Below are 25,909 nucleotides of genomic sequence, written 5' to 3'. Positions count from 1 at the left end.
AACCCTTCAAAAACCTTTGTAAACTTCTAAAAACCTTTAAAACTATTTTTAAATCTTTGTATGCCTTTAAATATACTTTTAAATCTTTTTAAAAACACTTGTAAATCCTTTTAAAAAACCTTTAAAAATCCTTGTAAATTTTTAAAATCTTTTAAAAATTCTTGTAAATCCTTTTAAAACTGTTATAAACTTATAAAAACTTTTAAAACCATTGTAAATCATTTAAAAACCATTTAAAAACCTTTGTAGGCTTCTAAAACTCTTTAAAAACCATTACAAATCTTTTAAAAACCATTTAAAAACTCTTGTAAATCCCTTTAAAAACCCTCGTAAACCCTTTAAAAGACCCTTTAAAAAATCTTGTAAGTCCTTTAAAAAATTTTGGCGGGAAAATTTTGAAAATATTTTTTTTTGCGGGAAAATTTTTGCGGAAATTTTTTGGCGGGAAAATTTTCTCGGAAAAATTTTTGGCGGGAAAATTTTTTCTCGGAAACTTTTTTGGCGGGAAAATTTTGGTGGGAAAGTTTTTGGCGGGAAATTTTTGGGGGGAAAATTTTTGGAAGGAATATTCTTTCCTTTGTGAAAGAATATTCTTTCAAATAGGGGTAAAATAGCCATTAAAAATTAAGAGAGGGCAAAAATGAAAATGGTAAAAAAAGAGGGTATTTTTAAAAGAGGGTATCATAAAAAGGTTATTGGTATCAATTTCTCTATTTAAATTGTGGGACATGAGCGTATGATAAAAATATCATAAGCATAAATAAAATTGTTTTTCTTTTATGTTTGGATTGATTATTTTATATCTAGAGTATACTTTTTAGGGATAGAGTTTAGTGTTTAGGATTTAGAGTTTAGTTCTGAATATTAAAAAAAAATTGTTCACTAAAAAAATTAAAAAAAATTAGTTTTGTAATATTTTTGGACAAAATTGTATGAAAACCATGAGAGACTACAATGACACATCACACATGTTATGTTGTCAATTATCAACTTAGTTTAGAAAAAAAAATGTTTCAAACATATAAAAGTTTATAATATGAATAATTAAAATTATAAATATTGATATTCTATTGGTTAAATATTCAAACAGTTTTCTCCAATGATTTTAGCGTAAATATTAACCAATGGCAAGGGAGATGGCTACTGTCCCACTATCCCGTCTAACATCGACATGACATCGACGAAGAAATTTCATCGAAACCTTGTTTTTGTTTTTCGGTTGACCTGAATAGTCAATGGTTGACCCATACGACGACTTACTCACCTCCACCCGTGGCTTACACTTGAATACTCTTATCTTCTCAATTCTTCAATCCACTTGTTCATTCTTTTTCTTTGTTTTTTTTTTGTTTTCTTCAATTCCAATGATCTATAACGTTTTCTTACTCTTATCTGTCCTCGTTTCCGTCGCCGTCGTAGGAGAAGGAGCAACGGTGTTCGAGCCCACCGATGTGTTTTTCATCAACTGCGGCGCTACCTCCAACGACGAAAACGGTGGCCGAACATGGACGCCGGAGAGAAATATTCTTCCCTCGAATTCAGAGTCTGCGTCCTTCACTTCAGATGCGTTATACCAAGAATCAGGTGTTTCTCAGGTGCCGTACATGGTAGCTCGTCTTTTCCGATCTGAGTTCACTTACAGTTTCCCACTCTCTCCCGGTTGGAAATACCTCCGGTTATACTTTTACCCGACCCGGTACGGATCCGGTTTCGATGCCGCTCATTCCCTCTTCGACGTCAACGTCAACGGTTTCACTCTCTTGCGAAACTTCAGCGCAGATTTAACGGTAAAAGCTTCCAAACCGGAGTCAAAGTCTGTTATCAAAGAGTTCATTGTTCCGGTCTACCAGACTCTGAATATCACGTTCACGCCGTCTCCGGATTCGTTAGCATTCGTTAACGGAATCGAGATTGTGTCCATGCCTGACTTGTTTTACTCAAAGGGAGGATTTGACGACAAGATAATATACGTCGGTAGAGAATTTGACTTGGACATAAACAACTCGACGGCTTTCGAGACGGTTCACCGGTTAAACGTAGGCGGACAAACAATCAGTGACGTCGGCCATTCGGGAATGTTCCGGCAGTGGCTTTCCGATGATGGTTATTTCTATTATTCGGCCGGAATGGTTGTGAGCATCCCAGGTGTTAAGATCAACTACACCGAGAAAACCCCAGCTTATGTTGCGCCGGATGACGTGTACACCACGTCTCGCCAAATGGGGACTGTAAAGGACCCTACGCTCAACCTACAATACAACCTGACGTGGTACCTTACAGTCGACGCCGGGTTTACATACCTCGTGAGGCTACATTTCTGTGAAACTATTCCGCAAGTGAACTCAACGAACCAACGTGTCTTCAGCATCTTCGTCCAACATGAGATGGCTAAGAAAGAGGTGGATGTGATTTATCTCAGCGGTGGTTTTAGTAACCCAATGTATCTAGATTTCGGTGTGGATGTTGGTTTCGAAAATGGGTTAAGACCTGATCTACAACTTGACTTGCATCCTTTGATAGATACTGACCCTTTGCATTATGACGCTATTCTGAATGGTGTGGAGATTCTCAAGCTGAATAAGTCCGACGGTAATATCGCTGGACCTAATCCAGATCCTCCAGAATCACCAGGCTTAACACCAAACCGTGTAACGACGCAGAAGAGAGGTAATAACAAGTCACATGTTTTGGCGATCACACTTGCAGTGGTTGGTTCTTTAGTTGTGCTTGCAATGTTTGTTGTTGGTGTTGTTGTTTTCATGATGAAGAAGAAGAGGAAGGGGAGCAACGAGTTTAGTGTACATACCACTAGCAAGCCGTCTACGAACACTTCATGGGGTCCTCTTCTGCACGGGACAGGTTCCACGAATACAAAATCCGCCTCATCTCTCCCATCTGATCTTTGCCGTCGATTCTCCCTCTTCGAAATCAAATCCGCTACAGACAATTTCGAGGAAAAACTAATCGTTGGACTAGGCGGGTTTGGCTCTGTCTACAAAGGACGAATAGACAGTGGAGCCACACTTGTCGCGGTTAAACGGCTGGACATTACATCAAACCAAGGTGCCAAAGAGTTCGAAACAGAGCTTGAAATGCTCTCAAAGCTCAGACATGTACATCTAGTCTCTCTAATCGGATACTGCGATGACGACAACGAAATGGTGCTTGTCTACGAGTATATGCCACATGGTACACTTAAAGATCATCTTTACAAGAGGGACAAGGCCTCTGATCCTCCATTGTCTTGGAAACGAAGGCTAGAGATTTGCATTGGAGCAGCTCGTGGACTACAATATCTCCATACTGGCGCGAAGCACACGATCATACATCGTGACATCAAAACCACAAACATACTTCTTGATGAGAACTTCGTTGCTAAAGTATCTGACTTTGGTTTATCAAGACTCGGTCCAACAAGTGCTTCTCAAACTCACGTCTCCACTGTCGTCAAAGGAACGTTTGGGTACTTAGACCCTGAGTACTATCGCCGTCAAATCTTGACGGACAAATCTGACGTATACTCCTTTGGTGTTGTTCTGTTCGAGGTTTTGTGCTGTAGACCGATCCAAATGCAAACTCTTCCACAGGAACAAAGAGATTTGATACGATGGGTGAAGTCAAATTACAAAAGAGGAACCGTTGATCAGATCATTGACAAAGATCTAACTGATGATATCACTTTAGTATCATTGGAGAAGTTCTGTGAGATAGCCATCAGATGTGTTCAGGACCGCGGAACAGAAAGGCCAACGATGAACGACGTTGTTTGGGCGCTTGAGTTTGCTCTTCAGCTTCATGAGACTGATAAGAAGAAGAGTGACAATGTGGAGTCTGTGGATGTAGTGGCGCATGGTGAGCTAGGTATGACGACAGAGGGAGAAGATGACATGTTTAGTAGGACTACAGGACACGTGGCGAACTCGACCACGACTGATGACTCTCTTCCTTTGGTTGGTGGTGAGGGGAGTGGTGAGAGGAGTGGTTCGAGTTGGGGAGTGTTTTCGGAGATCAAAGAACCTAAAGCACGGTAGACTTTGATGGCTTGATAAACAAGTATTACATTCTTGTTAGGGTTTTTATATACTTCATACAATATTTGTCTGTATAATTGTTGAATAATTACATTCTTGTTTGGGTTTATATACTTAATACAATATTTGTCTATGTATAATTGTTGAATAAAAACATAAAGTATTCTATTATTATTATGAATTTATATTTTTAGCAGTTTAAATAATATAATAATTTCTTCTATTAAAAATTCAAAAATTTCACATTCTATAAAGCGACAATTTAAAATGCTATGCTGGCTTATGAGTTAATTATATCTGTTTTAATCAGCTACGAGTGAAAGTGGTAGTTGAGAGTGGTTGTGGCACTCAACTTCTTGCACATACTCATGGTTCAATACTTCAATTGGTATGCTTTGGCGATCTTAAGAAACTCGTGGACTCTTTTCTTAATACTTCCCAAGTTCACTCTCTGTGTATGTGAGACTCGAACATGTACCGAGACTACGGTACTTAGTGATAACTATTCTAGAAAATGAGTCAGAATATTAATGTTGGTTTGTCGTCACAAGCAGCTTCTCTAAGCTTTCACAAGAGTTCGATTCTTAACAATATTTAAAAGAAGACTACTTGCAGACATGTCAACATATGATTGGTTTTTAAAATGTTTTAGTCAATAATTAAATTAACTTAGATATATTAAAAATTTTAATTATTATATTTGAGAGACTTTGAATTCTCTACCCACTACAAATATACTAAAAGAACCTATGTTCTCATATCTTATTTTAAGATTAAAAAAAAAAAAATTTGTCAAAAGATTGATTTTTTTTCTTCAAATTATTGATTTAAATAATAAACATATGGATTTTTCTGTTAAAAACAGTTCATATAAGTGTTTCCCCAATTTTGAGGAAAAAAAAAAGTGTTTCCCCAATTTATTAAAATATAATGTTTTTATCATCATTCTTATTAAAAAAATTATAAACACTTTATAAGGGGAATTTCGAAAATACTAAATATATAACGTGAAATTTACTAGAATTAACGTACTATTCAAATTTTTCAAATAATTTAATACATAAATGCATTTTTTTCCTAGTGCTATGTTTGTGTTAAATGATTGCGATGTCACGGGACGTTATAAAATAAAAATACAAATAGAAAGAAAACTTATAGTTTTTAAGTTACTCCTTCTCTTTTGTATTTTTAACCTTCAGTTCCAATGATCAGTAACGTTTTGTTAATACTCTCTATCCTCATCGTAGGAGAAGGAGCAGCGTCAACATATGAACCCACCGATGTCTTTCTCTTCAACTGCGGCGATACTTCCAACAACCTCGACGACACTGGCCGGAACTGGACAGCTGAAGATCCCAAAACCATGTCGTCAAATTTAGTCAACGCTTATTTCACTTCAGAAGCATCATACCAAGAATCAGGTGTTTCTCGGATCCCTTACATGAAAGCTCGAATATTCCGATCTAAGTTCACTTACACTTTTCCGATGAATACTTCCGGGTCAAAATTTCTCCGGCTATACTTTTACCCGACCCGATACGGATCCGACTTCGACGCCGTTAGTTCTTTCTTCTCCGTCAAAGTCAACGGTTTCACTCTCTTGAACAACTTCAGCGTTGACTTAACGGTAAAAGCTTCCAAACCCAAAACTGACTTTATAGTCAAAGAGTTTGTTATCCCGGTTAACCAAACGTTGGTTCTCACTTTCACGCCGTCTCCGAATTCGTTAGCTTTCGTTAACGGAATCGAGATTGTATCCATCCCTCAACGGTTTTACTCAAAAGGAGGATTTGACGACGTTATAACAAACGTTGGTAGTTCCGTTGACTTCTCTAAAAGAAACTCAACTGCTTTCGAGACGGTTTACCGGTTAAACGTCGGGGGACAAACCGTCGGCGATTCGGGAATGTTCCGACGATGGCTCTCTGACGATGAGGTAATACTCAATCAGAACTCAGGAACCTCTCCGATAGTACGAGATATAAAGATAAACTATACAGTGAAAACTCCGGCGTACGTTGCGCCGGATGACGTGTACGCCACGTCTCGTTCAATGGGGAACGCAGATCACATTGAGCTAAACTTAAATTTCAACCTGACTTGGTTGTTTACAGTTGACGTTGGGTTTAGCTACCTTGTGAGGCTTCATTTTTGTGAGACTTTACTGGAAGTGAACAAAGCGGGTCAACGCGTTTTTTCGATCTTTATTGACAATCGAACAGCTACACTTGAGATGGATGTGTTTCGGTTGAGTGGTGGTTCTTGGATCCCGATGTATCTAGATTATCATGTGATTGTGGGTTCGGGAAATGGTGTGAGGCATGATCTACGGCTTGACTTGCATCCTTTGAGAAGTGTTAATCCAAAGTATTATGATGCTATTCTGAATGGTGTAGAGATTCTCAAGATGAATGATCCTAATGGTAACCTCGCCGGGCCTAATCCAGATCCTATAGTATCACCGGGCTTGAATCCAAACACGCGGATTCGGAAAGGTAATAACAAGTCAAATGTTTTGGCGATCGTACTTGCAGTGGTTGGTTCTTCAATTTTGCTAGCAATGTTTGTTGTTGTTGGTGTTGTTGTTATCATAAAGTGGAAGAGGAGAAACAAGTTTGGTGTGCATACAATTAGCAAGCCTTCTACGAACTCGGCAATGGATACTCTTCCGCATGTTGCGGGTTCAATGAAAACAAGATTGGCCACATCTCTCCCATCGGATCTCTGCCGTAGATTCTCCATCTACGAAATCAAATCCGCCACAAACGATTTTGAGGACAAGCTAATTGTTGGAGTAGGTGGGTTTGGTACTGTATACAAAGGACGAATAGATGGTGGAGCGACCCTTGTTGCGGTTAAACGGCTGGATATTACATCAAACCAAGGTGCCAAAGAGTTCGAAACAGAGCTGGAGATGCTCACAAAGCTCAGACATGTACATCTAGTTTCTCTAATTGGATACTGCAATGAAGACAACGAAATGGTGCTTGTCTATGAATATATGCCACATGGGACAGTTAGAGACCATCTCTACAAGAGGGACAAGGTCTCTGATCCACCACTGTCATGGAAACGTAGACTAGAGATCTGCGTTGGAGCGGCTCGTGGACTACAATATCTCCATACTGGCGCAAAGCACATGATCATACATCGAGATATCAAAACTACAAACATACTTCTTGATGAGAACTTCGTAGCTAAAGTATCTGACTTTGGTTTATCAAGAATCGGTCCAACAAGTGCTTCTCAAACTCATGTCTCCACCGTCGTCAAAGGAACGCTTGGTTATTTAGACCCTGAGTACTATCGCCGTCAAGTCTTGACTGAAAAATCTGACGTATACTCATTTGGTGTTGTTCTGTTCGAGGTTTTGTGCTGTAGACCGATCAAAATGCAAAGTGTTCCACAGGAGCAAGCAGATTTGATCCGATGGGTAAAGACTAACTACAAAAGAGGAACCATTGATAAGATCATTGACCAAGATTTAAATGATGATATCACTTCGGTATCATTGGAGAAGTATTGTGAGATAGCCGTGAGATGTGTTCAAGATCGCGGTATCGAACGGCCGTCGATGAATGATGTCGTTTGGGCGCTTGAGTTTGCTCTTCAGCTTCATGAGACTGCTAAGAAGAAGAAGGAAAATGTACTGGAGTCTCTGGATCTAATGCCACTTGGTGAGGTTGGTACGACGACGACCGACGGAGATGACTTGTTTAGTAGGACTACAGGACACGTGGCGAAATCGAACACAACCGATGACTCTGTTCCTCAGGTTGGTGATGAGGGGAGTGGTTCGAGTTGGGGAGTATTTTCGGAGATCAAAGAACCTAAAGCACGGTAGACTTAGATGGCTTGATGTACAAGTATTATATTTGTGTATGTATCATTGTTGAATAACAAACTACATTGAAAATGGTTCACAAAAATAAAATAAAAAAATTAAACTGTATTGAAAATATAATACGTATTATGAATTATATTAAGCCGTTTAGATTGAGATAATAATTTCTTTAATTAAAAATGAAAAATGAAAAATATTAATTACTTCAGATAAACCTAGAGAGTATGTAGTATATATGCTGCTTTGTTTTCACCCATTACTCAAAATTTTCTACTGCTGTTACGTGCAAAAACATGTTATAAGAATCTTAACTTAAGATTTTATTGAAGATCTAGCCCTCTTTTCTCATAAAATCAACATACAAATTTAGTATGTCTTGACATCACGGATCGAGATCTGTTTCGTCTCGGCTTTTTAAATTAGTCTGTCTTCACGTCATGTCCACGAGAAAGTATGTTTTCACGTTTTAAATCATTTTTACAAGTTTTATAAGGTTTTTAAAAAGTTTTTAAAGGGTATGATTTGTTTTTTTTTTTTTTGTCATCCATAGTAGGATTTGTTAATAACTGCATTTATTTTATTTATTTTAATTCAATGGTATTGATATCATTTCAGCAATATGCTTGTATAACATATATTTACAATTCTACCGTGATATAAGGTATCATGAATCGCTCTAGATTCAATGGACTAATTGCACAAAGTTGGCAAATTATCTTCGAAAATAGAGAGATATTTGGGTAGCCAATAAACGCTTTTGTTATTGAATGTTATGCAAAATTTGAGAAAATATATTTATTTATTTATTCTAATGTTTACGTATATATACATACCCTTTCTCTGAGTGCACATATATTTTTGGCTTAATTAACATCATATATGAGCGATTGTTTGTTGATTAGTAGTTAAGCTAAATATAATATACTGTTTTCTAATATATAAATATCATTTATATGACTCGTTTATATAGACTGATTGCGTTGATATTGAATTAAAACAATATAAAATAGATATTACGGATTCCTTCCAAAAATAATTAAAAATTTAAGGATTTTCTCCTAAATTTGTTTTCCCAACTATTATATTTTTTACATGGAGATAATATCATAATAATTGAGGGATCCATAATAGCTGTTTTAATTATAATTTTTCTTAAAACAATGGTCTTGATAAACATCTCAAAAAAATACCTTTCTATAACGTATATAGTATTAAATATAAATCTTGTGGACAAATTAACAAAGAAATCTTATCTATTAGCTCGTGAAAAGAAATAAACTAAATAATTAAGAAATAAATCTAGGCAAAATAAATAATAGACGATCCCCTTAAAATTTGTATATATACCTAAAACTTTTAAACCCTAACACACCACCAGATCTTTACATTCATAGTTCTTGATGATAAACTTGGAGAAAAAAGCCGAGACGAAAGAGGTCTCGATCCGTAATGTCCATGACAAGACAGACTTGCTCGTGGACATCTTTGAAGCCTTCGTGATTGATGACAGAGATGTCTTGAAGCCACACTACGGCCCTAACTACTACTTCATCAAAGTATGGATAAACGAGGCAGAACAGTACGGGACATCAGTGGTGAAAGGTTTCAAAGGCAGATCCATTATTGTTAATCAAGGAATTCAGATTCCTTTGGAGTCTTCTTCAAAGTATTTGTACGTAGAGGTTCTTAAAGGATGCTCGTTTAGAGATCCTGGAACATCTAACGGAACTGTTGTCATGGGTCGTGCGAGGATTACGCTGCCTCCTCCGTTTAGTCATGGCTGGATCACCGGTGTCTTTGATCTTGTCGGGTTTAAGAGTGGTGGCGGTGTTGACAGTGATCTATGTCTTGTCAAAAAGGGAACCATAAAAATTGCTATGAAACTTCGTCACATGAGAAATCATCGTGAAATTGTTCCTTCCGGATAGGAGAGAATTAGGGTTTTTCTTTTTCTTTTCTTTTCTTTTATTAAAAATATTTTTGTGTCTTTGTTCTAAAGATTATTGATTTTTAATTATTAAGAACTGCATTGTAGTTGATTTGATAATTGATATACTTCTTTTTTGTTAGATCTATTCAATACGTAGAGATGTTTATGAATCCATACTATGCAATATATCTAACTGAATATCGGATACGGTTTGATACAGAGAATCTAAAACTTTTTAAGAAAGTGATCCGTTGGATCGGATCAGCCGTAGAACTTTTCTATATTTCACTTACGATTCATTATTTCATTTGCATCAGAGTACATGTGCTAGAGATACATCAAAGTGTTTAACAAAACGAGAAGCCACCCATAAGATAAGACTCACTCATTCACCACCAATGACTTAATGAATCTCACGTAAGATGTGAGACCTTATCTTACGACTTGCCTTGTATCCTTTGCGAAGCATTAGTCCGAAGCTATTCTAAATGGTGTAGAGATTCTCAAGCTGAATCATTCTGAAATCAATGGCTATATATAGCACCAAACAGTACTGTAACGTACGCCGTCACATGTTGATGTTATCGTGATAATTGTCATAGTCGTCGTAGGTTCTGCAATAGGGATCGAAACTTCTATTTCTGTTATTGTCATATGTACCAGATGAAGAGGAGGAGAAGGAAGACAAATAGTGCTGTCATGTTCAAGCTATTGCTAAAACATTACAATTATACAGAATTAAAGAAAATCACAAAGTCATTTTCATACACCGTTGGGAAAGGAGGATTTGGAACTGTTTATGGAGGAAACCTTTCTAATGGTCAAAAGGTTGCAGTAAAGTTCTTGAAGGATTTGAATGGAACTGGTGAATATTTCATCAATGAAGTCACTAGCATGAGTCAAACGTTTCATATAAACATTGTTTATCTGCTCGGGTACGTTTTGCCATGAAGGTTCTGAAAGAGACTGCATCTGAACTTTTGGAGAATAGGTCTTTCGATCAGTTTATGTCTAGAAAAGAGTAGCTATCGGTAGATGTGAAAACACTATATGGAATTGCGCTAGGCATTGCTAGGGGATCGGAATACTTGCACTATAGATGTAAAACACGAATTGTACATTTCGACATTAAACCTCATAAGATATTGTTAGATAGTAATCTTTGTCATAAAGTCTCAGACTTTGGGCTTGCTAAGCTTTGTGAGAAAATAGAAAGCATTGTGTCACTGATAAATGCAAGAGGAACTATAGGTTACATTGCACCTGAGGTGTTTTCAAGAATGTACGGCAGAGTCTCGCATAAGTCTGATGTGTATAGCTATGGAATGTTGGTCCTCGAGATGATTGGAGCAAGGAACAAAGAGAGAGTAGAAAACTTAAGCCTTCTATGCATATTTCTACTGTACTTATTGCTGAATTATAACTAAAACCTTTGATTCTGCAAATATTTAGCGTGAAATTTTACATTTTATTGGGTAAAAAGAGTTGTAAGAGATAAGGAACAATGTAAACACTCTTTTCTGATTCTTTAATAACAACTCTCGAGACTATATAAGGTTAGTGATCAAAGATATTATAATATCAACTAGATAAAATCAAGATTCTAAACAACATATTTGTAACAAAACTCAAAAACTCTAAACACTTTGATTGAATTACACAATAGGTTAGTCATCAAAGATATTAAAAAGGAAGAAATAAACGGCACAAAAATTAACCCTCAGATTTTGAACATCGTAACTCTTAAATTAGAAAGCTATATATGCTTCATCCCTCAATTTTTCGTCTTCATGATGTATTCAAAATGGCTCCTTTGAGTCCAAGATATTGGCATGTGTTTATAAACGAAACATGTATATCATTTATAAACATGGAATCAATATGAACAAACTTGTTTTCTTGTGAACAAAATTCTCTTTGGCTTCCAAGAGTGACCAAAATTAGCTTTAGAGCTAACAACACAGATTCTAGACTTACCAAAAATTTAGTAAAAAAAAAAAAAACCACTGGTTGGAGCCGAAGACTTTTCAGTATTTATCTTTATCAAATTGTGACAAAGGAAAAAAGATATCTATATATTATAAGCTTTGTATAGAAATTTCAACAACGTATACGTAACGGCTAGATTTATTAAAAATCAGAAGTGTACGCATCGGATAAGAATGAATAACTCGTCAAAATATCAAATTCTATGGTTTCAATGTGCTTACATTGATCTTACAGTCTATTACTTTGTTTTCATTGATAGGAACTTTTTTTTTGTTCTGTGTTCTTTGTTAGAAACTTCTTAGTTTTGCTTTGTCTGTTAACGGTTGACTCATAGACTCACTAACCACTTATGACTTCAACTTCAGTTATACACACTCATCTGTGTCATCTCTTATCTTTTTCTTCGTCCATTAACTTAGAAAAAAACAATATAAAAAAATCTCGATGATCTGTTATGTTTTGCTCGTTCTCTCTATTCTCCTCTCCGTCACAGCTGGAGGAGGAGGAGCTAAGGCGGCATACAAGCCCACAGATGTCTTTCTCATCAACTGCGGCGATACTTCCGACAACATGGATGACAATGGTCGGAAATGGACGGCAGAAGATTGGAAACTCCTGTCATCGAATTTAGTCAACGCATCGTTGTCTTCAGAAGCTGCATACCAAGACTCAGGGGTTACTCTGATTCCGTACATGAAAGCTAGAATTTTCCGATCAGAGTTCACCTACACTTTTCAAGTCACTCCTGGTTGGAAATTTATCAAGTTATACTTTTACCCGACCCGATATGGATCCGACTTCGTCCCCATCAGTTTTTTCTTCTCTGTCAGCGTAAACGGTTTCACTCTCCTACGAAACTTCAGCGCTGATTTAACGGTAAAAGCTTCTAAAAGAGAGTCAACTTTAATCAAAGAGTTTATCGTTCCAATTCACCTCTCCGGGTTAAATCTCACGTTTAAGCCGTCTCCAAATTCGTTAGCTTTTGTTAACGGTATCGAGATAGTCTCCATGCCTGACCGTTTTTACTCAAAGGGAGGATTTGACGACAAAATTACAAACGTTGGCAGGGAATTTGACTTGGAGATAGACAACTCCACGGCTTTCGAGACGGTTCACCGGTTAAACGTAGGTGGACAAATGGTGGGCGAGGACGAAGATTCGGGAATGTTTAGGCGGTGGCTTTCTGATGATGAGTACCTACTCGGTGGTTCTGGAGTTATTCCGGACATATCAAATGTGATGATCAACTACACGGAAAAAACTCCAGCATATGTTGCCCCGGAAGATGTGTACACAACATGCCGCTCGATGGGAAACCCCAAAAATCCTGAGGTAAACCTGAATTTCAACATGACGTGGTTTTTTACAGTCGACGCCGAGTTTAATTACCTCGTGAGGCTTCATTTCTATGAGACTGTATCCGACCAAGTGAACAAACCGGACCAACGCGTCTTCACCATCTTCATCGGGGATCAGATTGCTAAGGAAGATATGGACGTGATTAGGTTGAGCGGTGGTTCTCGGATTCCGATGTATCTTGATTTCCAAGTATATGTTGGTTCTGAAAGTGGGCCAAGACCTGACTTACGACTTGACTTGTATCCTTATTTGAAATATAATCCAACATATATTGACGTCATTCTGAATGGTGTAGAGATTCTCAAGCTTAACAACTCAGACGGTAATCTCGCCGGACCTAATCCAAATCCTCCATTATCATCAAACTTAACACCAAACCGTGTACGGCCGCAGATGAAAGGTAAATTACATGTCCTGGTTATAATCTTCATAGTCGTTGGTTCTGCAATTGGGCTGGTGGCTTTTATTGTTGTTATCATGTTGTCAATACGTCATATGAAGAGGAAGAGTAAAAAGGAAATTAGTGTCGTCATGTACAAGAAGCTACTGAATATGTACACTTATGCAGAACTAAAGAAAATTACAAAGTCTTTTTCTTACATAATTGGGAAAGGAGGATTTGGAACCGTGTATGGAGGAAGTCTTTGTAATGGTCGTAAGGTTGCAGTGAAGGTCTTGAAAGACTTGAAGGGAAACGGTGAGGATTTCATCAATGAAGTCGCAAGCATGAGCCAGACATCTCATGTAAACATTGTTTCTCTTCTTGGTTTCTGCTATGAAGGGTCTAGAAGAGCGATTGTGTATGAGTTTTTGGAGAATGGGTCTCTCGACCAGTTTATGTCTAGAAATAAGTCACTGAGTCAAGATGTTACGACATTATATGGAATCGCGTTGGGCGTCGCTCGAGGATTGGAATACTTACATTATGGCTGCAAAACAAGAATTGTGCATTTCGACATTAAACCTCAGAATATTCTTATAGACGGCAATCTTTGTCCTAAAGTTTCAGACTTTGGACTCGCTAAGCTTTGCGAAAAAAGAGAAAGCATTTTGTCGCTGATTGATGCAAGAGGAACTATAGGTTACATTGTACCTGAGGTGTTCTCAAGAATGTATGGCAGAGTCTCGCATAAGTCTGATGTGTATAGCTATGGAATGTTGGTGCTCGAGATGATTGGAGCAAGGAACAAAAGAGTTGTAGAAACTATTGATCCCGTTGCTAGTTCGACTTACTTTCCAGATTGGATCTATAAGGATCTTGAAGATGGAGAACAAACATGGATATTGTGTGATGAAATAGCCAAAGAGGAAAAAGATATTGCAAGGAAGATGGTTTTGGTAGGTCTCTGGTGTATTCAACCATGCCCATCAGATCGTCCACCGATGAACAAAGTTGTTGAAATGATAGAAGGAAGTCTCGATGTGCTTGACGTCCCACCTAAGCCTTCTATGCATATCTCCACTGAAGTTATTCATGAATCTTCTTCAGTTTCTTATGGCGAGGAAATAGAGGATGAAATGACTTGGTGATAATTATTGATATGAAAATTCATGTAGGTTTTGTTGATCGGATAAACAAAATTGTAAAAATTAAAGAATAAAGTTTTTATAAAATATAGAAAATATAATACTCCTGATTTATTATAAAAATTAATTATAATAGATTGAACCAAAAATCTAAAATTAAATCTAGATTGAACTACTTAAATAATTTCATAACAATAATTATTAAAACCTACAATTTTTATAATAATTTATGTTTTATTATATTGAACTACGTTAAATAATTTCATAACATAACAATGATCCTATTTTATATTTTATTATATTATAAAAAAAATTGTTAAAATTTTAATTATATTTCATATTTTTCAGGGAATTTTCTCATTTTTCATAAAATTAAATCTAGATTGAACTACGTTAAATAATAATATATATACAACTAGTGTATAAAGTAAAAAGTCTTTTTTGTTTTGAACCAAAAAAAACAAACTAAAAAAGTCGTTAAAAATAGAAAAAAGTAATGGTTTATGCGATCACCAAATAAAGTCTTGACCTTCGACATTAAATTAGATTTCATTTAACAAAAAGTTTCTCTCACGACATTTATTTTATTCTGTATTCCCAAAATCACAGAGGAAGAAGAAACCAAATTGTGGAGAGAACAAAAACACCAATTCGATTTTTTCCATGGCTTAGAAAAATATTTAGAATCCTTAAAAGTTCTCTCTTTCGAAACCCAAATTCAAAGGTTGAGACTTTCTTTAATCGTTTCAGATGGGCAACAAGAAACTGTTGACTGGTGGGTCAAGTAAAGGTTATGGTAGTGGTAGTAGCTACAGAGATCCTCTGTTGCAGAATCAGGTCTGTTCCTTTAACCTTTCTTGTTTCCTACTCTCATGTCTGAGGATTCTTGTTTCTGTAAAGTTTTGTTATCGATGTAAAGTTTCGACCTTTCATCACCAGAGTTACTAGAACTAGATGCAATTTATCATAAAGTTTATGATTTGTTCACTGTTATTAGAAAATTACAAGTTCGATTCCAAGAGTGTGGTTAGTATTTGATTGGAACGATTGGTTCCAATGGGAGAAACATTCTTAAAGTTTGATTGTTGAATTTGATTTTAAGAGTTCTCATGTTTCAGTAAAAGCCCTGTTTACAGAGTTTCTAATTGTTAGTATGTTTACATGGCATTCGTATGCAGGATAAAACGAAAGCGAATGGAAGCGAAAATGGTCAAAATGATCTTGAGCATGGTGTTGTTGAGGTATTCGTTTGTGATGTTTTTTACAGAAACTTTTCTTGTATAGAACAGAAGTGATAGTATCTAATTTTGGTTTTTCAGGCAGCAAATGTCGGATTTGGCAGAGTATTTGCGTTGGTGAGGGATTCTTTTTTAGCAAAGTGTATAGCAATCTTATGTAAAGATACACTAATACTCTAATATTATGGTTGCAGGCGAAGCCCGATGCGGGAAAGCTAGTGATTGGTACCATTGCTTTGTTGATAGGTTCAACTACTAATCTCCTCGTTGTATGTCTCATCTCTTGATCTTTAACTTCCTATCTATTTTATTTTAGTTATCTCTTAAATGTATAGGAATTCATATTTCTTATTAGAACTAAGAAAGCTGGATTTTTGTATGTTATGCAGCCTAAGTTTGGTGGGATGATTATAGACATTGTATCCAGAGATGTCAAGACGCCTGAGCAGCAAACAGAATCCTTGATTGCTGTTAGAAACTCCGTAGTGATCATTTTGCTTATCGTTGTAATTGGGTAATTTACATTTTTAAAATTTTTTTAATTAGTCTTTGCTTGATCTTTAGTGCTTAGGGTTTTGTTTAACTCATACTTCTTTGTCTATATCTTGGTCTCCTTAGATCGTTATGCACGGCTTTGCGCTCGTGGCTATTTAACTCTGCCAGTGAAAGAGTTGTGGCTCGACTGAGAAAAGATTTGTTTAAACACCTAATGCATCAGGTACAGCATTTTTCAAGATTCTTATGATTTGCTTTATTTGTTGCCTTTATTCTTTTATTTAGTCTTTCATGCATTGTTTGTGACTTTTAATGTCTAATGAACTAACTTGACTGACAGGAAACTGAGAAAAGGTTTTTGTTGTTCTGTGTTAACAGGAAATTGCATTTTATGATGTCACAAAAACCGGAGAACTCTTAAGTAGATTATCCGAAGACACCCAAATCATAAAAAACGCTGCTACAACAAATCTTTCTGAAGCTCTACGTAATGTAACAACTGCGCTTATTGGAGTTGGTTTCATGTTTACATCATCTTGGAAATTAACATGTAAGAAGCTATTTCATATCTTTTTCAGATTTTATACCAGTGGATGGAATATACAAACTGACTTTATCTTCTTGTTTATCAATCATGCTTTTAGTGTTGGCACTAGTAGTAGTTCCGGTAATTTCAGTTGCTGTGAAACAGTTCGGCCGCTATCTGCGTGAACTTTCACACACAACTCAAGCTGCAGCTGCTGTTGCTGCATCAATTGCTGAGGTTTTAACTCTGCCTTTTTCATGCAGTGCTTATCAATGTTTATTTTCTCAGTTCATTATTTTAGATTGATTGGAGCAAAATTTACTATCTAGGAATCTTTTGGTGCAATCCGAACTGTTAGATCTTTTGCGAAAGAAAGTTATATGGTATCACAATATTCCGAGAAAGTCGATGAGACTCTGAAGCTAGGACTCAAACAAGCTGTAAGTTTATGTGGACTAAACAATCTCATTAAATTTAACTTTTTGATTTTTGATGTGTCTTTGAGAGGATATATCTGTTTTTGGGTGACGTAGGTACTTGTCGGGTTGTTCTTCGGTGGACTAAACGCCGCTTTCACATTATCTGTGATTACGGTTGTTAGTTATGGAGCATACTTGACAATATATGGTTCCATGACCGTTGGAGCACTTACTTCCTTTATTCTTTATAGCCTCACAGGTTCCATTTGCATTTTTCTTTCTTCATCTGGAATATTTAAAAGAATTATCTTATTAAACTAAGATAGTGTTTTGGCAGTTGGTTCATCGGTATCTTCTTTGTCGAGTTTGTACACAACTGCAATGAAAGCTGCAGGTGCTAGTAGACGGGTATTTCAGATCTTGGACCGTGTTTCGAGCATGGCAGATTCAGGGGATAAGTGTCCGGTTGGGTGAGATTTCCTCTCATATTCCTAAAATAATTTTCTATATCATAAGAATAGTTTAGGTTTATATCTCGGGATAATTATGGTTTCAGTAATCCTGATGGAGATGTGGAAATAGATGATGTCTGGTTTGCTTATCCTTCTCGCCCTAGTCACATGATACTCAAGGTAACGCCAAATCGTCGTTTGTACTTTATATATATATTTTAGTTTAGATCATAATGTTATCATATGAAACATATGTGTATATCCTTCAATATATAAGCATTTAGTATGATTGAAAGTTTGGTAGAACAAATAACTTTTCTTGACTCAAATTGTAGATTTTTGAACCATAACTACAATTTTATTAGGATGATAACAGAGTTCGTGAAGCTGCTACAATTTAACCGTTGCTGAAACACCTGAAATTTGCAGGGAATATCGTTGAGGTTGACACCAGGTTCAAAAGTTGCACTAGTAGGACCAAGTGGTGGAGGAAAAGTAAGTTCTGACTTCTGACCTCTCAATCAAATTGGCTATATGGTCCATTGAATGTTTTTCATATCTTTTATTTGCTATGTGCAGACAACTATAGCAAATTTGATTGAGAGATTCTATGATCCTCTCAAGGGAAAGATCTTGCTTAATGGAGTTTCTTTGATGGAAATATCCCATCAGTACCTTCACAAACAGGTAAACAATTCTTTCTCTTGTATAATTCATGTTTTTGCATATTTGGTGGAACCCAAATTTTGACTTATCTTATCCTGGATTGTGATTATTTCAGATCAGCATTGTAAGCCAGGAACCAATTCTTTTCAACTGTTCAGTGGAAGAGAACATTGCATATGGATTTGACGGTGAAGCTAGTCTTTCCGATGTAGAAAATGCAGCGGTAAGCACATCACAAGTCTCATTCTTTCTCCATTTATGTTGTGCTCATTGGCACATAGGGATAAATTGAACTGAAACCGATCCAAAAACCGAACTAGACTAGAAAACTGAAACTTAGCTTTCTCTGAAGAAAGGGTACATCTGATTAGGAACCCATCCCGAACCTAAACCAAAACTGATCAACACTAGATTCATCGTAAGTAAGGGATTGAACACGCATTCTGATTGGGATCAAAATGAAACGTTGTGACAGAAAATGGCGAATGCACACGAGTTCATTGAAGCGTTCCCGGATAAGTATAAAACCGTTGTTGGAGAACGCGGTTTACGGCTCTCAGGAGGACAGAAACAAAGGATTGCAATCGCAAGGGCACTTCTTACAAACCCGAGTGTTTTGCTCCTTGATGAAGCCACAAGTGCACTCGACGCAGAAAGCGAATATCTTGTTCAGGTATAATAAACAGAACTTTGATATCAAAACTCAAAAAAGACTAAAAACAAAAACAATCTACTCGTATCCTAAGTGCTCTGACTCTGTTTGCAGGATGCAATGGACTCGCTAATGGCAGGAAGAACAGTGTTGGTGATAGCTCATCGGCTATCGACAGTCAAGACTGCAGACTGTGTGGCGGTAATATCAGATGGTGAAGTTGCTGAGAAAGGCACTCATGATGAGCTTCTCAGCCTTAATGGAATCTACACAAATCTTGTCAAGAGGCAGCTTCAGAGTTCTTCCTCTGTCACCAACTTGTGAGATATTATCATTCTTCTGACAACAACAACAACAACAACAGAAAAGAAGAGATCATAGATTCGATTTGAAGACGCCATTTGTATAATTTGACTCTGATTACAAAGCTACAGAGGTCTTTTGTATGGAAACTGAAACCTTCACTCTGAGGAATACAATAAATGTGATTGATTACAAGTACTAAAGATGCAAGAAGAGTGTTTAGATGTGTTGAGAAAGACTACTTTTTATTTTTATTTTAATCTTTTTTTTGTTAGTGTGTTTACGAATAAATCGTTTTCAAAACTTTGTTAAGAAAACTAATTTGATGACCAAGACGACACAAAATTAAAAAGGAAATATGAATTCCTGAAACAGTTTTGTGATTGCTTAGTTACTTCAAGAATTTATAATAGAATGCAAAATAACTTCAAGTGATTGTTTTATTGTGAGGAAATAGTATAACTCCCTTTGTTCCAAATTATAAATTTTTTTGCTTTTTTTCATTTGTTCTATTTTGTAAGAATTTTTACAGATTTTTATGCATCATTTACATTTATTTATTATGTTATGACTATTTGTATTCTCCATTGTTTTATTCTATTGGTTATTTTTTTCTGAATAAATATTTAGTAATATATTTTATGTAAAAATAATAAAATATTTACGGTTTCTTAAACATTGTGATTTTAGCTAAAAAACAAATCTAATAAAATAGAACAGAGGGATTATTAAGTTTTGAGAGTTTTTCCCCAATTTTTTCTTTAAACACTATGAATTTAAAAAGATTTAGGTTGTGGAATACGAAACATTTAATACCCAAAAAAAAAACACAAAATTTGATGAGATAATATTTTTATTTTTTTTGGTTGTTAACCCGTGGGATAATCTGAGTTTTAACACTGATTCATTTCTATGATAAGTGTAACTATTGAGTAACCTATTTACCGAATTTCCTAAAACATGACACTATTTTGATTTTTGATTAACCAAATGACATAAGTTAGCCAAGTTCACATTTAGATGTCTTGTCTCGACCAACAAGACAACTTCTCGATAAACTATTAGACACTATCCTTTCGTTAGTAGGAACTTGGAACAGTTCTTTTACATTTTTAGTACTGTAACTGGTCTTTTTGTTTTGCTATCGTCCCACTTCTTTTATTAATATAAATATCTCCTCGGGAAAAAAGAAAAAAAGTTGTATATAATATGACAATGATGGGCAAATATATCGTCAGATTCAAAACGGATACGATCCAAAAGTCTAGTGTCTGACAAAAATGGCAAAACCACGATAAGAAAAGACAGTCGTAGAATCCAAATTTGTTATGACCTCTCTCTACGTACTTCCATGTGGATTGCTCTCTTACCATTCGTCAAATTGCGTCATATCTTACGTCCGAAGCTTTATAGACAAATCAACTCCATATATTTCTTAACACATTATCCTTTTTTTTTTTTTTTAATACTCCATATATTAAATAAATATATACATAAAACAAATATAGAGACAGAGACAGATTTATTCACTACAACGACCCATATGACTTGAAACAAAATTTATATCCTTTTTTAATTGTATCATTTCAGTTACTATTTTTTTTTTACCTCCATTTTAGTTACTATTTTAAAAGATTTGACACACAAAAAAATAATATATGAATTGTAGTATAAAATGGTTGTCTTTTCAGTAGCAAAACTTATATTTTTAATCGAAATATAATTATTTAACCATAAATGAAAGAAAATCTATAAAATTATAAATGGTCATGATAAAACTAAAATTATTTTTATATAGAAAATGAAAAAAATTATTTAATATTATATATCCACATACATATCAATTTTTTTTTTTTGGTTTTTAGAAGTACCAAAAGAAAATAATAGTAAAGGATACGGTTGGCAATATATTATGTGTTTCATTTTGCGCGTTTAGTTTTTTATGTTTAGATTTTAGACATTTGTTTTCAATTTTTTTTTCTTTTTACAAAATATGTTATATTATGTCTAATGAATATCCATGGACAACCCATAAAAACATGATCATTAATGGACATGGTCACAAGTTGTTAATAGACATGAATCATGTCTATTAAATGGGGGGGGGGGGTCTATGCCCATTTTAACATCACTAGACATGATTAACTATTTGTCCATAATCAAAATAGACAATGTTGGACTGATGAAAATAGACCTGGACAAACTATTTTGACAGTTCCTCTTCCGATCCCAATATCAGTTACTACAACCCATACTAGTAAGAGAAAGTTGCACACAAAGCACATCATGGCTTCGTGCTATAATCTGAAAGAAAAAAAAAGAAAAACAATATTTCTTTGAAACTTAAAATGTGACAACTATGTATAGTCCAATGTCCAAAACTAGAGAAAAAAAAGAGTGAAATATTCCAACGTCCCAACTCATAGAAAAACGAATACATAAATGCAAACATTGACTAAAATTTATAGCCATAAACCATTAGCATGTACACATGTATGTTCATGCACAGATTCTAACTATACCAAACATTGATTTGTCATTCACGTGATTGAACTAAAGTTTATGGAAGCTTTGATAAGTCAATATCAAAAACTTTGATAAGTCGGCATGTGATACTATTTTTCATTTCACAGAACAAAATGTTGTGGGCAGGTGCAGAGAGAGGGAGAGAGATGCTAGCTTTACGTACAAATCACGATTTTTCTTAGTCAAGAAGATCCATTAACGTGCTAAGAAAAGTAACAAATCATTTTATCAATTTTATCATTATAATCAAGTCCATTCTTAATTAACATCCCAAATTGATAGAAACCTCAAATTGGGACGTAATGTACACCAATTAAACTTGTTAAGCATAAAACTCAATATGGTCCATATAAAAACCAAGGACAAATGTCACGTTCATTAATTAGGCAAATGCCATATAAGACGACTCATATGTTTATCATCATTTTGAGTGGTTATGAAATGTGTGGTATTTGATTTGTCCATATTTTGGCTTTGTGCAATTAAGTCTATGTGCGGAGGAATATAATTAAGTTTGGCCCTCATAGCTTTCGATAACGTTCGTTATGAATTTTAATTAACTATAGTCGTGTACTTCTCCTGATAGACTAATGCTAGAAGAACATATTAATGCAAACGCCTTATGAAAAAGAAACATATTACAAGTAAAAAACATATCTAAACAACTTTAAGAAAAAAATATTAATGAAGAAAATAACAAGTAAAAGAAGTTTACATTGATATATAATATCATTCTAATCTAATCTGAATTGAATCAAATTATTATACTCAAAAGATAAAAAAAAAAAAAAACATTATAAGATTGGTATAAATAAAATTCTAGTTTGTACATTTAAAAATAGAAAGTAATTTTATTTGAAAAAGAAGATATAAAATAAAATAAAAACTTATTATAAGAAATAAAATTTATTTTAAAACTAATATATATTATAGATAATTATAGAAAGTATTTAAAGATATATTTGACTGAAAAATAAAGGAAATAAATTTAAATTGTAAATTTTCATCTGAAAAATCTTTTACCATTGACCTTGACCAGCTTGAATCCATATCTTTTTTTTTTTGTCAAATAAATTGACTACTTTTGTTATCATTTGTGATCTTTTTCAAAAAGGAATATCCTTCTATTGTTTTGTTAAATATTTATTGTTATTTATCTTCTTGTTAGAAACAAAATTGAATTCTTCCTACAATTCATATATATATATATATATATATATATATATATATATATGTATCCTAGTATGATCATCGCATAACACATCTTGGTGACCAAAGAAATGGTTTCATCATCACTTAATATCATTGAGGTGGCACGAGTCACCCCTTCAAACTCCGACTCGTCCGAGTCACTAACCATCCCACTCACCTTCTTCGACCTACTCTGGTACAAACTCCACGCCGTCGAACGAGTCATCTTCTACAAACTCACCGACGCAACTCGCCCTTTCTTCGACTCAGTCATCGTCCCCAACCTCAAAACCTCTCTCTCCTCTACTCTCTCTCATTATCTCCCACTCGCCGGCAAACTCGTTTGGGAACAACTTGACCCAAAACCAACCATCGTCTACACCCCAAACGACGCCGTTTCATTCACCGTCGCCGAGTCAAACGCTGACTTTTCCCGTTTAACCGGTAACGAACCATACCCGACCGCCGAGTTACACCCGTTAGTCCCCGAGTTGCCTGTCTCCGACGACTCAGCTACCGCCGTGTCGTTTCAAGCCACGTTATTTCCAAACCAAGGGTTTTGCATCGGCGTTAACGCACACCACTCCGTTTTAGATGGGAAAACGACAACCATGTTTCTCAAATCTTGGGCGCACGCATGCAAAAATCAAGATTCTTCTCTACCGGAGGATCTAATCCCAAACTACGATCGTACGGTCATAAAAAGCCCGACGGATTTAGATACAGAGATCTTGAACGCTTGGCACAAAGTGGCCAAACTGTTAACCGGAGGTAAAGAACTAGAAAACCCTAAAAGTTTGAAACTTCTATGGTCGCCGGAGATTGGTCCCGACGTCGTCCGGTACACTCTCAATCTCACTAGAGAAGATATACAAAAGCTTAGAGAACAACTCAAAAGAGAATCCTCTGTTTCATCAACACCAAAGGAGCTTCGTTTATCAACGTTTGTGATTGTTTACTCATACGTTGTAACGTGTATTATCAAAGCTCGAGGCGGTGATCCGAATAGACCAGTCGGGTACGGATTCGCTGTGGATTGTCGTAGCCTCATGGTTCCACCGGTGCTATCGAACTATTTCGGCAATTGTGTCTCTGCTGCTTATAAAATGCCGTTAAAGGCAGAGACTTTTATGAGTGAGGGGGGGTTTTTAGCTGCTGCAAGATTGGTTAGTGATTCGGTTGAGGCATTGGATGAGAATGTGGCATGGAAGATACCAGAGCTTTTGGGAGCTTTTGTGACTGTTCCACCAGGAGCACAGGTTCTTTCCGTTGCGGGTTCGACCCGGTTTGGAGTTTACGGGTTGGATTTCGGGTGGGGAAAACCGGAGAAAGTGGTTGTTGTGTCGATTGATCAAGGCGAAGCGATTTCTTTAGCTGAGAGTAGAGATGGGAATGGTGGTGTGGAAGTTGGCTTCTCGCTCAAGAAACATGAAATGGATGTTCTCATTGATTTGCTTCATAAAGGACTAAAAGATTGAATCATTTTTTCTCTGTATGGATAAGGTGAAATTGTAACTTTCTATTGTCGCATAATTCTCATAGTTGTCAACAACATATATCCTCGGTGTTTCAACCTTCCATAATTTTATTATCAAGTTTAATTACCATATAATTCTCGTTTGAGAGTGCATGGCTTCTTAAGTTTGGGCTTTCTCGGGGTTAAAATAGTTTGTAGTTTCTTTTTGGTTCATTGTATTGTCTTTACCATCGTTGTCTCTTTTTGGGCATTTGGCACACAAGAATAACCAATCTTTCAAACTTTTAATAAATTGTTGAGGGTAAATTTTTTCTAACCGTTCGTTCAAATTGACATGTGTCATAATTGAATATGCAGTTCCAGAACAGCTTGCTGTGAAGATCAGGAAGCTGCATCTGTTCAGACGCCTGAGACCGCATCAGACGCCTGGGATCACATCAGACACTTGAAATTGCTGACATGAAGTCGTGAGATGACGTGGCAAAGTTTAAGTGGATGGAGTGACGTGCTAAGGAAGATTTCTTGCTTGGCAGCTAAGATAGAGACGAATTGCGTGTGAAGATATGGTGAATATTCTTCACATCAAATAAGGAAAGGATAAGCTTGACAAGCAAGTATATTCCGTTTCCGTGAGATCCTCGAATATCCTAGGGTTAGGGTTTCGAGTAGTGAGTATAAATAGTCTAGGGTTTGGCCACGAGCCATTCTTGAACACTTTAGACTCTTTGTACGTGATTGTAAACTTCGAAGCTAGCAAAACAAAAAGCTGAGAAGGTGAGTGTTTGTTTTCTCTTGGGACTACACGGGTGTAGGAGAGATAGGTTTAGTGCTCGTTCTTTAGTCGGGTTCAATTCTATTGGTAGGGATAGATTGAGTAAGAGCCGAGACAAAATTGTATCCTAGGAAAGATAAATTTTGTTAATAAAGATCGAAGGAAAAAGCGTTTGTTTGGCGCGTTCCAAGCTTAACTGTCTGTGTGTTTCTCTATACATTTTCAATAATCATATCAGTTTGAACGGTTATTAGCTTTGAAAACCAAACTTTATATACTAAAATATAGTTTCTAGGGTAGACCAAATTTTAAATGATTATTGAATTCCAATTCATAAGGATTAAGGAATTTAAATGATTTTAGTAAAATCATAGATGGTAGTAAATGGAATAGTCTAAAGGATTGATAGAGAGTTTTTTTTTTTGTAATCTTGTTGAAATTTTTTTTCTTTAGTCTTGTAAAGTCTCTCAAACTATTTATATATTTTTATGATATTTTCCATGATTTTATTT

General features: G+C 35.7%; 6 protein-coding genes across 6 annotated transcripts; all 6 read left to right on the top strand.

Moving 5' to 3' along the window:
• Positions 1-1,306: 1,306 nt before the first annotated feature.
• LOC17877800 (putative receptor-like protein kinase At5g39000) lies at positions 1,307-4,202 on the top strand. The gene has a single exon (XM_006285703.2). It carries the CDS (start codon positions 1,365-1,367, stop codon positions 4,029-4,031), a length of 2,667 nt encoding a protein of 888 aa, XP_006285765.1. The 5' UTR covers positions 1,307-1,364; the 3' UTR covers positions 4,032-4,202.
• A 1,033-nt stretch (positions 4,203-5,235) lies between these two features.
• LOC17878833 (putative receptor-like protein kinase At5g39000) lies at positions 5,236-7,963 on the top strand. Its single transcript, XM_006285642.2, has one exon. The coding sequence runs from the start codon at positions 5,236-5,238 to the stop codon at positions 7,873-7,875; it is 2,640 nt and encodes an 879-aa protein (XP_006285704.1). The 3' UTR covers positions 7,876-7,963.
• Positions 7,964-9,262: 1,299 nt separating this feature from the next.
• On the top strand, positions 9,263-9,843 carry LOC17880674. The gene has a single exon (XM_006286149.2). The coding sequence runs from the start codon at positions 9,276-9,278 to the stop codon at positions 9,801-9,803; it is 528 nt and encodes a 175-aa protein (XP_006286211.1). The 5' UTR covers positions 9,263-9,275; the 3' UTR covers positions 9,804-9,843.
• Positions 9,844-12,238: 2,395 nt separating this feature from the next.
• Positions 12,239-14,718, top strand: LOC17880091 (probable receptor-like protein kinase At5g39030). The gene has a single exon (XM_006286174.2). It carries the CDS (start codon positions 12,239-12,241, stop codon positions 14,681-14,683), a length of 2,445 nt encoding a protein of 814 aa, XP_006286236.1. The 3' UTR covers positions 14,684-14,718.
• A 548-nt stretch (positions 14,719-15,266) lies between these two features.
• On the top strand, positions 15,267-19,594 carry LOC17879516 (ABC transporter B family member 27). Its single transcript, XM_023778350.1, has 17 exons — positions 15,267-15,517; positions 15,859-15,921; positions 16,000-16,035; positions 16,113-16,187; positions 16,308-16,432; positions 16,537-16,636; positions 16,792-16,963; positions 17,058-17,176; positions 17,269-17,379; positions 17,473-17,617; positions 17,696-17,828; positions 17,915-17,990; positions 18,240-18,305; positions 18,390-18,497; positions 18,592-18,699; positions 18,952-19,149; positions 19,243-19,594. The coding sequence occupies exons 1-17, from the start codon at positions 15,431-15,433 to the stop codon at positions 19,450-19,452; spliced, it is 1,932 nt and encodes a 643-aa protein (XP_023634118.1). The 5' UTR covers positions 15,267-15,430; the 3' UTR covers positions 19,453-19,594.
• Positions 19,595-23,218: 3,624 nt separating this feature from the next.
• LOC17877892 (phenolic glucoside malonyltransferase 1) lies at positions 23,219-24,931 on the top strand. Its single transcript, XM_006283636.2, has one exon. The coding sequence runs from the start codon at positions 23,238-23,240 to the stop codon at positions 24,624-24,626; it is 1,389 nt and encodes a 462-aa protein (XP_006283698.1). The 5' UTR covers positions 23,219-23,237; the 3' UTR covers positions 24,627-24,931.
• The last annotated feature ends 978 nt before the right edge of the window (positions 24,932-25,909 follow it).

Source organism: Capsella rubella, unplaced genomic scaffold (genome assembly GCF_000375325.1).
Source record: "Capsella rubella cultivar Monte Gargano unplaced genomic scaffold, Caprub1_0 scaffold_7, whole genome shotgun sequence".
NCBI lineage: Eukaryota > Viridiplantae > Streptophyta > Magnoliopsida > Brassicales > Brassicaceae > Capsella > Capsella rubella.
The sequence above is the reverse complement of the archived record's forward strand: the minus strand, read 5'-3'. Positions and strand labels throughout refer to the sequence as shown.

What these genes read in the sequence shown, in the direction of transcription:
- LOC17877800 (XM_006285703.2), top strand. Translation starts at nt 1,365, where the DNA reads ATGATCTATAACGTTTTCTTACTCTTATCTGTCCTCGTTTCCGTCGCC.
- LOC17878833 (XM_006285642.2), top strand. Translation starts at nt 5,236, where the DNA reads ATGATCAGTAACGTTTTGTTAATACTCTCTATCCTCATCGTAGGAGAA.
- LOC17880674 (XM_006286149.2), top strand. Translation starts at nt 9,276, where the DNA reads ATGATAAACTTGGAGAAAAAAGCCGAGACGAAAGAGGTCTCGATCCGT.
- LOC17880091 (XM_006286174.2), top strand. Translation starts at nt 12,239, where the DNA reads ATGATCTGTTATGTTTTGCTCGTTCTCTCTATTCTCCTCTCCGTCACA.
- LOC17879516 (XM_023778350.1), top strand. Translation starts at nt 15,431, where the DNA reads ATGGGCAACAAGAAACTGTTGACTGGTGGGTCAAGTAAAGGTTATGGT. An exon ending in ATCCTCTGTTGCAGAATCAG is followed by an intron (nt 15,518 to 15,858) that starts GTCTGTTCCTTT and finishes ATTCGTATGCAG; the next exon opens with GATAAAACGAAAGCGAATGG. An exon ending in TTAAACACCTAATGCATCAG is followed by an intron (nt 16,637 to 16,791) that starts GTACAGCATTTT and finishes CTGTGTTAACAG; the next exon opens with GAAATTGCATTTTATGATGT.
- LOC17877892 (XM_006283636.2), top strand. Translation starts at nt 23,238, where the DNA reads ATGGTTTCATCATCACTTAATATCATTGAGGTGGCACGAGTCACCCCT.